Source organism: Leucopleurus acutus, assembly GCF_964270905.1.
Source record: "Leucopleurus acutus genome assembly, chromosome: 2".
NCBI classification, from domain to species: Eukaryota; Metazoa; Chordata; class Mammalia; order Artiodactyla; family Delphinidae; genus Leucopleurus; species Leucopleurus acutus.
In genome coordinates this window covers 58527312-58540286 of record NC_139143.1, presented here as the reverse complement: position 1 = coordinate 58540286, position 12975 = coordinate 58527312, and the positions used below count along the sequence as shown (strand labels likewise).

General features: G+C 40.8%; 1 protein-coding gene across 4 annotated transcripts in view; it reads right to left on the bottom strand.

Moving 5' to 3' along the window:
* The window catches only part of ABL2 (ABL proto-oncogene 2, non-receptor tyrosine kinase), a 106079-nt gene extending 93924 nt beyond the window's left edge, over nt 1-12155 (bottom strand). For all 4 annotated transcript variants that reach the window (XM_082857132.1, XM_082857134.1, XM_082857133.1 and 1 more), the window contains exon 1: nt 11808-12155. In XM_082857132.1, the coding sequence (XP_082713258.1) occupies nt 11808-11964 (157 nt within the window). In that variant the 5' untranslated portion in view covers nt 11965-12155. The remainder of the gene's footprint in view (nt 1-11807) is intronic.
* Between the last annotated feature and the right edge of the window lie 820 nt (nt 12156-12975).

The following is a 12975-nucleotide window of genomic DNA, read 5'->3' as shown; positions in this document are numbered from 1 at the left end:
ACACACCCTCTACAGATAATTACAAGTGGAATATAAAATGCAACTATGTAGAAGGGAAGGATAAACACCATCAGGGTAGTATAAAACTCAGGATAGGAAGGGAGAAGAATGGGTTTGAGAAGGTCTGCAAAGGGTATTCAACTGTCTCTATAATCTTTTCTTTTTTAAAAAATGTGACACACGGGCTTCCCTGGTGGCACAGTGGTTGAGAATCCGCCTGCTAATGCAGGGGACACGGGTTCGAGCCTGGTCTGGGAAGATCCCACATGCCGCGGAGCAACTAGGCCCGTGAGCCACAACTACTGAGCCTGCGTGTCTGGAGTCTGTGGTCTGCAACAAGAGAGGCCACGACAGTAAGAGGCCTGTGCATGGCGATGAAGAATGGCCCCCGCTCTCCGCAACTGGAGAAAGCCCTCACACAGAAACGAAGACCCAACACAGCCAAAAATAAATAAATAAATAAATTTATTAAAAAAAAAAATGTGACATAACATTAACATTTGTTAAATCTGAGTGGCGGGTACTTGGACATTCTGTTATGTGCTCTACTTTTCTGTATGTTTGAAATACTTTTTTAAAAAAATGCTTTCTTCACATTTTATTTCTATTTCTGAAGAATAGACAAGAGTTTACTGGGATCAGAAACTTAACTTCTGATAAATATACATTTTTATAAAAGAAAATATTCTTTCTTCATACCTCCTTAAAGTTAATTCTCAGTTTCACAGAATTAATCATTCCACACCGAATCTGGTCTTCGAGTTAGCTAATGGATTATTGGCATAGTTAAAAATATATATATTGATTCAGAAGCTAAACACAAGTCCAGATGCTAACTGGAGAGAATCCGGAACTCCTCTATGGTATCCACAGAATACATCTTTTTCATAGCTAAAAGGTTTACATTTACCAAAAATCAATGTTCAGAGGTCTCAACTACTGATGTAGCACTGTGACTATGAATTGTCAACATTAGGAATGTATTTACCAAACTTAATATTCCCCTCGGTGCAAAAACATAAATTGTATGCTTTAGTCTAGACGCTAGTCACCAATAATGACACTTCTTAATGCAAAATGTAGAGAAACAATTTCTCTAGTTGCTGTATTAAAATATACCAGGCAGGGCTTCCCTGGTGGCGCAGTGGTTGAGAGTCCGCCTGCCGATGCAGGGGATGTGAGTTCGTGCCCGGGTATGGGAGGATCCCACATGCCGCAGAGTGGCTGGGCCCGTGAGCCATGGCCGCTGAGCCATGGCCGCTGAGCCTGCGCGTCCGGAGCCTGTGCTCCACAACAGGAGAGGCCACAACAGTGAGAGACCCACGTACAGAAAAAAAAAAATATATATATATACACACACACACACACACACACACACACACCAGGCAATTTCTCTGAAGGTACACTTAATAATATATATATGATATTTATGTGTATATATACATTTATCATATATATACTTTAGATATATGTACTATATATACCTTAGCTATTTTGTAGAAAATAAATGGATGAAACATGTATTGTTACCACCAATAATAGTAACCAGAATTCATTAAGAAAAAGGATAGATGGTCTCTCTCCCTGCAACCCACTCCTACTTCCACCATGCCTCCTCCAACCAAACGCCTTACAGTACAGAAGTGTGATAAAGAATGAATAGTAATAACAGCTTAAAACTCTTCCTTATTTTTAAAAAAAGGCCTCTAGGAATATAAGTTTTAAGAAAATAAAAGTGTTGGTAGAAAGTTACTACTACAGAAAATCTGGTTGCCTTCCTAGAAAGAGAATTAAAGGGAAAATGATTAGATGCAATACGAATACAGTAAGGCGACCAGACCCAAGACTGACAAACAAAAATCACTACTCATATACTAGCAATTAGGAAATGTAATGCAGAAGAATTACACTTATGATCACAACAAAAATTTTAAGAAGCCCACCAATAAGCTTAACAAGAAATGTCCAAAAACAATGGGAAATCAATGGAAAATCTTTTACTTAAGGACACAAAGATGACCTAGACTGGCAAAGGGACACCATATTCTTAGATGTAAGGACACAATAATGCAGCAATGTCAATTCACCCTCAAATTAACCTATAATTCAGTACAATCACTATCAAAATCCCATCAAGATTTCTGAATCTTAACAATCTGGTCCTAAGAATCTTTGGAAGATATGATATGCAATAACATCTAAATAAACTCTGAAAAGTAACACAATAACAGGGAGCTACCCAGGTAAACATATATACTTTAAGCTTATAATATAGTTACCATAACTAAAATGTTAACAATGTGCAGGAAGAAATAAAGATGAATGGAACAATGGAAAGAGTTTTAAAAAGATATGTGGACATTTGAGAATTAAATATATAAGAAATACAGCTCTTCAAAGCAGTGGAAATTGATGAACTATTCAATTATTAGTACAATGGAAAAACATTAAGTTGGTTCCAATCTCAAATATGTATATATAAATTTCAGAAAGGTTCAAGCTGCTAATAAGAAAAATATGAGGAAAACAGGAGATCTTTAACAATCTTGTAAACAAATATTCGTCAATAAGAAAATGGTTAACATCTAAACAAAATGGTTAAAATATATATCAAAAGCACAGAACACTATAAAGCTATTGAAAAGAATGAGAAATGTACACATCCTGGCATAGAAAGGTCTTCCAGACATATTAAATGCAAAAAACAAATCTGAGAGAAAAAAATTCATACTGTATAATGCATTTACTTGCATTTATGAAATGGCAAGAGAAGTATTAATATGTGCACTCACATAAATATAAATACATAAAAAGTTCTGGGAAAATAACATATCAAACCATGAACAGTAGTTTCCTCTAACAAGAGAATATGGATCATGGGTCGGAACATCAAAGAGGACTTTCATGTCTAATCTACATGCTTCGGTACTGATTTATTTTTTTTTTACATTGAGATACCTTTATATATTTTCACACAATTAAAAACTGCAAATTTCAACATTAATAAAAGAAAGTTACTATAACAAAAACCTTCAAGTGTCAACGCTTCTTTCCTATAAGAAAAAGATCGGTGATATGAATTATGCCTGTTAGTACTGCTAGTCTTAGGAAAATTTTTAAGTTTCCCTAAGAAAATTACCAAGTTTTCTTAATAATTATCTGGAACCACAAAATGCTAAGTGGCAATCTTTAGTACTAACTCAGTATTGTTATTTTAACTTGCTGGAAATAGCACATAGAAAGGAACATGTTAACAAAACTGTATATGTACATATTGTATATTATATTAAGCCACAGAAAATTTTCTTTGACCTTGACCTCATCAAGTGAAAGGTTTTCTAAATCCTCCCTCTCCTTGGAAAAGCAAACCAGGGAATATAAATTGCCTGGGCCTGCTGAGCTTTGTGTTCTGCTGGATCAAAAGCCAATACTGGCAGAGTTCACTACAGAGGAGCCCGCAGTACCACCACCATAGACTCAGCACATTTACAGAACAAAGCAAAGACAGAGAAGAAGCTCAATATAGGTCTCATTTTTTTAAGCGACCAAAATAAAATTTGTCACAGTATTATAGTTAACGTGCATTTATCTGTGCATTTATTTGAGTGAGAGTTCAATTGAAAATAATTGACCTGGGACTTCCCTGGTGGCACAGTGGTTAAGAATCCGCCTGCCAGTGCAGGGGACACGGTTTGATCCCTGGTCCGGGAAGATCCCACAGGCCGCGGAGCAACTAAGCCCGTGCACCACAACCACTGAGGCTGTGCCCTACAGCCCGCGAGCCACAACTACCGAAGCTCGTGCGCTACAACCCGTGCTCCACAACAACAGAAGCCACCGCAATGAGAAGCCCGCGCACAGCAACGAAGAGTAACCCCCGCTCGCTGCAATGAGAGAAAGCCCGTGCACAGCAACGAAGACGCAATGCAGCCAAAAATAAATAAATAAAAAATAATAATAATAAATTTATTTATTTAAAAAAAAGAAAAGAACTGAGAAATCATTCTAATTAGTACAATGATCACAAATTTACATACTGAAATTATGCCCTCAACCCAAAAAGGCAGAGATTAGTAACCAACAGTTATTATACAAAATACCACACTTCCCCACTCACCGACACACAAGACTAGTTTATTAACTCTTTCATGAGAGTGTTCATCAATATCTACTTAAGCAACATCATTCTTTTGGACAGCAATTCTAAATTATACCTAAAAATTCTGAGATATTAACACAGGCAATTACTGTAAAATAACTGAATAAAGAAACATAGAAAATACTCGAGTGTTAAACTAGTTTTTTTTTAATTCTATCATACTACCTAAAAAGGAAAAAGAAATGTCTTTATAAGTTGCATATTAATAAACTAAATAGATCACTTTAAGTGGCTACATAGATTCCAATACAAGGAGAAAAGGAGAGTTGTAATCTATCAAGAGGGAGTGGGGGATATAAAGTCTTTAAATAAGAAACATTAGTAATACTAAGTCTAGAGGTTAAGCCAATAGTTCAACATTACCATGAGATTTCAAATTGCACTGTGAGCGCCTACTGCTCCATTTGTTAGGCCATAACATCTAAGTCTCAATCCATAGCCACAGAGTAAGTATATAGATCTAACCCTGGTCTACCATTCTGAAACCCTCATCATTGGTCTCAAGAGAGATAGGGTAAAAAAAAAAAGACTAAAAATCTTCCTATATACACACACATACATATACATATGTACATATACACAAGCTCCAAAAGGAAACTAGGCATCATCACACATAACTACAGAATCACAAATAGGTATCCCAATTTCTTTGGTCTCTTATCTTTTTCAATTTGAGCAAGCAAGGTTTCATGGGGTTTAAGTGAAAAAAACCCTGCAATTAAGTACTCAGAACATGCCTGGCACACAGCACTCAATAAGTGGCAATTATTTCTTCACAGCTTCTTCCAGGGACTAAGGCCCACTCTAAGTCTGTCAGCAGAACTCTGTGTGTCTTAACTCCCTTTTCCTGACACAAGATTCTTTCAAAAGTGCACCTCTCAACAGACCTTCTACATATGAACTTTTAGAGATTTAAGAAAAAAAGTTGAGGCCAAAGCATCTCTTCCTGCCGCAAAAAAAGTGGCATAAGACAGTGTACACCTGCATGTGGACACTAGACTTGCAACAAATGGACTTCTGAACCAGTTTTAAGTAGAAGAGTTAATACATTATGTTTTCTGACAACTGACAATCTTTGAATTACTTTCGATCCACCACTCTTCTTAATCTCACATTACCAACAGTTCTCAAAGTGTGGCCCCAACCAGCAGCCTTCAGCAACACCTGAAAACTTATCAAAAATGCAAATTCTCAGATCCCACCTCAGACCTAAATAATAAACTCTGGGGATGGGACCCAACAATCTGGGTCTCCACACTAAAATTTGAGAATCGTTCTATATGATCTGGTGAAGTATCAACAGTGACACTCCAAATTTATCTATTCCAGAAGAAATCTGTTAAGATTGATGAGGTTAACATTACGTATTTTGAAATCTTATACACATAGTATATGAGAAAAAGCCCAAATTGACTCACAAAATTAAGAATATAAAAGTTCTACTAAAACATGCTTTTAGCTTCCCTGGTGGCACAGTGGTTGAGTCCGCCTGCCGATGCAGGGGACACGGATTCGTGCCCCAGTCCGGGAAGATCCCACATGCCGCAGAGCGGCTGGGCCCGTGAGCCATGGCCGCTGAGCCTGTGCTTCGCAACGGGAGAGGCCGCAACAGTGAGAGGCCCGCGTACTGCGGAAAAAAAAAAAATGCTTTTAACAAGAAACTTTATAACCAGAGGTAAAAATAATACAAGGAGGCACAAAAAGTTCTTAAAGGATGTCAGATGAAGGAGATTACAATATAAAAAATCATTAAATATTAACTAGCAAACAAACGTGCCAGCTTAGAATGAGGTCTCAACCTAAACTTTACATATGCCTTGGCCTGTGTTTCTAGTTCAACTTCTGTGAAGGAAGAAAAACAACAGTATGAAAAGAGTAAGAAAGACCCATAAGACAAATAATCCTAAGAAGATAACATTTACCCTCAAGGAAGGCAGGTCTAAGGTGATTTCAGATCCCCAAAATTTCCCTACCTTTTTGCTGCTTTCTGAAAGTCCTTTAATAATCAAGAGTCACTTGAGAGAAAAATAGAGACTTAGACAAAACAGAGACTTAAAATATAAATGCTGGACTTCCCGGGTGGCGCAGGGGTTAAGAATCTGCCTGCCGATGCAGTGAACACGGGTGTGATCCCTGATCCAGGAAGATCCCACATGCCGCGGAGCAACTAAGCCCGTGTGCCACAACTACTGAGCCTGTGCTCGAGAGCCCACGAGCCACAACTACTGAACCCGTGTGCCACAACTACTGAAGCCCACGCGCCTAGAGCCTGTGCTCCACAACAAGAGAAGCCACCGCAGTGAAAAGCCTGCACACCGCAATGAAGAGTAGCCCCCGCTCACCGCAACTAGAGAAAGCCCATGCACAGAAAGGAAGACCCAACGCAGCCAAAAATAAATTAATTAATTTAATATATATATATAAATACTAAGACAATTCTACACTTTAGCATGCTATCGTGATGACAATAGCAGCGTTTGAGTTAGTTTACAAAACATTTTCACATTAGACTCATGTAATCTTGACAACCATCTTGAGGTAAATAACAATGACAACAACAAAACTACATTTACTGAGCACTTAGAGCCTTACAAAATTTTATCATTTAATTCAACAACCTGCTGAGGTTGGAGTTGTAAACCACTTACTAATGTCAGACACAAGGCAGGATCTGAACCCAATTGTATCTAATTTTAAAACCCATCTTCTTGGGACTTCCCTGGTGGCACAGTGGTTAAGACTCCACGCTCCCAGTGCAGGGGCCCTGGGTTCGCTCCTTGATCAGGGAACTAGATCCCACATGCATGCCACAACTGAGAGTTCACATGCCACAACTAAGGAGCCTGCCTGCCGCAACTAAGACCCAATGCAACCAAATAAAAATATTTTTAATGCATTTTAAAAAATAAAATAAAATAAAACCCATGTTCTCTAAATCTCTACACTATGGCAAGATTTGGAGACAAAGGCTTGAGTTTTCAGGCCCATAACTTAACAGCTGTATGCCCTTGGGAAGTCACTTAATTCTCTTAACTCTTCATCTATAAGATGGGAAGATTAGTATCTGTCCCCACCTATTTCAGAGTACAGCTGACCCTTGAACAACTAGGAGGTTGGGGCACCAATGCTCCACGAAGTCAAAAATCCTCTTATAACTTTACAGGTGGTCCTCCATATCCAGGTTTGGCATCCCTGGATTCAACCAACTGCGATAAAACTATAGTACATATTTATTGAAAAAAATCTGCCTGTAAGTGGACCCTGAAAGTTCAAACCCATGTTGTTCAAGGGCCAACTGTAATTGTAAAGATCAAATAAGATAAAGGACATAAAAGGTGTTCATAAACTCAAAAAAAAACTACACAAATGTCATCATTACTGATTTTGACAGAGAGAGTAAAGAGAAAAAAAATGATATAGTATAGTAATTGCAAGGGGAAAAGATGCTGGTTTTTCTTTTTAAAGCAAGTTGAAGACCCTTAAGGAGAAACTTCAGACTTCAAAATTTACCTGAGACCTTACTGTCAATTGGGCTGTGATAAAAGAATCTGTACCACAAATTATTTTGTCACTTTTCTAAAAATACAGACACACCCAGATACCTGTAACTTACACAGATTTGGAGGTTAGCAAAAACCTAATAGCTGATTTCTTTTTAAAAGTCTGGTTCTCATAAGAATCAGTAGCCACTATACTAGGTCACCATAATTAAAATTCCCTTGCAACGGCCTTCCTGTTCTTTTCTACAGTATCATTTTCAACCTGTGGTGCCGACATCTTTCATTCTGCAAAGACTAAAACATGAACTACAAATCCTAAATAAAGAAATCAGGCCACTTAAACTGATGAGTTTAAGGGAAAAGTTTTATTACTCAAAAATTCACAATTTAAGGTTAATTTTTAATAGCATTTACAGCAAATGAGTGAGAGAAAGAAGTAAAGTTGAAGTGAAATCACTCAACTGTTGTAATGTATGTCAGATATTAAAAAGACAAGGAGGTATTCAACCCTAGATTACTAGTCACAAAACATCAGCTCACCAAAAAGGTTCAATAGCAGATTTCAGAAAAATCACACAGCACTCACCTCTTTCATACCAAAAAAACAGCCCAATTATTTTTATTCCTTCTAAATTACATTCACAAAAGGCATTTTTGGCAAAGCAAATTATTATAACAACTTACATATTAATAAAAAAATATCATTCTCATTTTCAATGAGAAAACACCATTTCTTTTATCTACAGAAGAAAAATCATGGACTCGGATAAACCCATTTCTGTAACGTACATACATTTTTACTGACTACATACAATATTTAATCTATATTTAAACCTACATGTAAACTCAACAGTCAAACCTAACTTTCGTATATGAAATTATGTGCTAATACCTCAATACTGAAACTCAAGACAGTGACTTGTACACTAGTTGCCAGGTTTTTTGTGTAAATGTCAAACAACAGGTCCACTGAGAAGCTTTTGAATCTAATTGAATTTATTCATTCAAACCAGAATTTATCATGTGTTTCTAAGCAGTGGTTCTCATCTAGGGGCAATCTAGCAACGTCTGAAAACATTTATGGTTGTTACAACTGGGGGGGGGGGGCGGTGAGGTAGTTTGCCAGAAAGGGGTGCTACTGGCATCTAGTGAGCAGAGGCCAAGGATGCTGCTAAACATCTTACAAAGTATAGGACAGACCCCCACGACAAAGAACGACCCACCCCAAAATGGCAATAACTGCCAAGGTTGAGAAACTCTGAGCTATAAAAGTTTATAAACACCCATCTGTCTAAAAACAGTAATCACTTAACCTTTGTTTCCTATATTATTTGCCAATTCTATTCTTTACATACTAGTCTTTGGCAACAAACTTACCCTATTCCCATCCTTTCAATCAGCTTCTAACTTCCAAACTTGTCAATACAGCCAATTTCAAAACCTATTATCTTTGACTCATCCCTATTTTTAATTGTAGTAGTTGTTGTAGTAGTAATGGCCGGGGCCAACACATATTTAGCCCTTACTACATGCCAGGCACTATCCTAAGTGCCTTGTACATATTAACTCATTAATCTAGGTACTATTATTACCGGGTATTCTTATTATCCCCATTTTACAAATAAAGAATCCAAGGCACAAAAAGGTTAAATAACTTGTCCAGGGTCACAAAGATAATAAGCAGTCAAGCCAGGTTTCAAATCCAGGCAGAATGCCTAAGTATTCCAAAGTCGTCCTTTCTTCTTTCATCCTCTAAACCAAATCATAAAATCATTAAGTTCCACAAGGACAGGGACCTTGTTATACTCACAGCAACATCCCCAGGGCCCAGTACATAATAGGTGCTCAAAAAACTTTTCTTTGTTGAATGCATGAAATATCCCTCAAACTCACCCCACCTGTTTCCATTGCCTCCACTCAAGGCCAAGGCTTTCAGCACCTCACACTTGGCTTTCTTTACATAGCCTATAAACTAACCAATCAGGTAAATGGATATATACTCCTCTGCCACATTTTCAATAACCCAGCCCATAACCCAACGTATTCAAAGTTTTCTTCCCACTGCTTCTCAATTATCAGTAGAATCATAACATCTTAAGAGTCAGATGGTACCTTAGAGATCATCCAATCCAACATTTAACAGATAAAGAAACCCAAAGATGTTAAGTGACTAAATCACCCAGCCAGGTGGAGCCAAGACCAGAACTTGATTCTTGCAATTTCTGCTCTAGGATTCACTCCTAGAGGATTTGCTTAACTCATGACAGATGTGTCTCCTCACTAGTCCATCAACAAATTACATTCATTTCAATTGTTCACACTTGTTTCTCCTGCACAGCCTGCCCTCTTTTTCTTGCTCCATAGATCCAAATCCTATTCATCCTTCAAAATCTCCTCCTATTCCATTCTTCATGACCTCCTCCTTCTCAGAAAATCTTACATCCTGAATAGATGCTAGAGGAAGAGGATCACCATTACTGGGCCAAGTTTAATACATAACTAACACGTCCCACAAAGCAAAGCTACTTGGATCATTTCTTCCCTGAAAACTATTTACCCATTCTTTGCTATGTTTCTGGAAGTGATTTCGATACAGACTAACTTATATGGCACCTTCATAAAATGTTTATATACCTGGAAGAGAAGCTCACTCACATCTTTTAGAGTAGACACGTAACTCCTGAATGGCCCAAATCACCTATACCTCTTCCATTAGGAAACTCAGGTTGTTCACAAAGTCCAAACCCAGAACTCTGATACAACTCACCTAGCAGCCACAGCTTCTAAGGTTCATCTCTTTCTCTGTATACTATCATTTGTCTTAACTTCCTCCAAAACTCCATTTCTGAGGAATAGTTCACAATTCTTTTCCTTCCTCATCTTCCCTACACTACACAGTATAGAATACCCTCTTTTATCTTTTATTATTTTCCATATGCCTCTTCAGTGAAAGTCCAGTTTGCTACCTCTCATCCAACCTCAACTAGCCAGTCCTTTATACAGAAGTCACATCTATCTCTTCAGCCTCTCTCAGGTCTTAGGGTATCTCAACTCCATGAAGGTTAATTTTGGTTTTTTTCCCCCTTCTCCATTCTTCCTTCCTCTAGACAAGTGGCCTCAAAAGTGGTGTGGGTGCAGCTCAGAGGAAGTGCAAAAGGATTCACTGGGCTGCTGGAAAAAATTTATTAGAACTCTTGTTATATTTATTTTTTCATCTCATCCTTTCTTAAATTCTGTTTCTGTGTACATTTCTAAGTTACCCATTAGTACAGTAATAAAGATACATAAATTCTTGGAGTACGTGATCACAAGTCTGGAGACAACTGTTTTAAAAATACCTTGATAATGAGGACAAAGTAATAGGTTCCAGACCATATAGAGGATATAAATATGTATGTGTGTGTGTGTGTATATATATATATATATATATATATATGCACACCTGGTAGGAAGAAAAACTTGTTTGTATCCAAAGTCCTAACGATGCCCACCAACCTCTAACCCCTGCCAGCCATCTCAGAAATGTGTCTTACTCAAAAGAGCAGAACAGAGGATGGTTTGGCAAAGCCCTTCATTTCCAGTTTGGAAAAAAAAAAAAAAAAGAAATTCAAAGTGCTAAGATACTACACTTATCTTTCCCGTAGAAGGGTATTTCAGGACACTGTTCACTATCCTGACACTGCTCATTGCCTGATTTATACGTATATACTTCAAAGGCCACTACCTGCTGAGATTCAGTTCCTATTTCCCAATCCCTCGAGGCACAACTCCAGCTCCCTTCGCTAACGACCGATTTCTACTAACACCTGGACTGAGCTCACACCTCCCTTCATCCTTCTCTCCCCTGAGGACACTATCCACCGTCTTCCCCGAGCCCCACAGTCGCGTCCCAGTGCAGAAGACAGTCCATCCAAGGTCCCTAAGACCACTTCTCTTTCCTCCGCCCCCGGGAGCTGCCAGCCAGGCTGGAGACGGGAGGGGGGGAGGGGTGTGACTCGCCTCCCGTGACTGGCCCAGATGGCAGCAGATTCCGCCCCCACTCTTGGGCACCCCTCGACCCCCTAGAGCTGCCCGTCTGCCTCCCACCCCGCCTCAACCCCACCTCCGGCCTTCCCCACGCCCTCACGCCGGCTCCCGGACACACTCACCGTGCTGGGTGAAGATATTGAAGCCGGCCTCTGCGGTGCGCCCCGCCAGGTCCCGCCTGCGGCTGGAGGGCCTGGCTGCGCTGCTGCCCCGGATCCCGCGGGGTTGCGACTGCTGAAGCCCCGGAGCCTCCCCGACGCGGCCCACCTGCTGCCCCATCCCTGCACTTGCGTACTCCCGCGCCCCCGCCGACCCGTGGTCACATTCCTCCTCGGCTCCGGCCTCGGGCTCCAGGCGCTTGCTCCGGCCTCTCCTTCCCAGTCGAGGCCCCGGCCCTGAGCGGTCCGGCCACCGGCGTCTCCCCACCCGACTCCTCACAGCAGCCGCCGCGCTGCCTCTCGACGCCTCACAGATTCTCCTTTTCCCTCCCCATTCCGCGGCTCCGCGCCCTCAACGATGCCGCCGCCGCCATCTTTAAACCACCGAGCACTAGGAGAGCGTGGGACAGAGCGTCTCCCGCCCCCCACCCGACCAGTCACCTCCGCTACTCGGAGGGAAGGCTTCCCGGCGGCCCCGCCCCGCCCCGCCCCGCCCCGCCCCGCCCCGGCCCCGGCCCCGGCTCCGGCTCGTCCGCGCGCTCCCTCCTCCTCGGAGGGTGGGTTGGCCCCCGTCCCCCGCAGCCCCCGTACCTACCTCACTGGCACGCCTACCGCTGCTTCAGGTCTTTCGGCCCTTCGGTTCATTCGCGGCACCTCGGCCTCCCACATCCGAATCCGCCTTAGCCACCTCCTCCCACGTTCGTTTCTACATGCTACCGCCTTTTTTAGGGTTGGTCGGTCTAGAGCCTTCCCTGTCCCACCTCCACCTGTCAAATCAATCAGTCGCGCTGAGCGTCCCAGGTGCACAGCTCCCTCTTTAGCAGGCACAGTTGGGACAGAAAAGCACAAGGCGTTTGGTGCTTGCCATCCAGGTGAGGCTCCCTAAAATGCCCGGGAGAATTCCTTTAAATACCCTCGTCACCAAGCCGACCTACAGTCAAAAGTAAATGATATAAAATTTACATGAAGATAATAAAAAGGTACATTATTTCATTGTAATTTTTTGAAACTATTTCATAATGTTAAGTTGCACTCGCCTCGGTTGTCTGCACTCTACAGTCTCATTGGAGAAGCAGTTATGACCCGGTTCCTCCTATCGTATTACCATGAATTCCTCTTGAACTCCTTTACC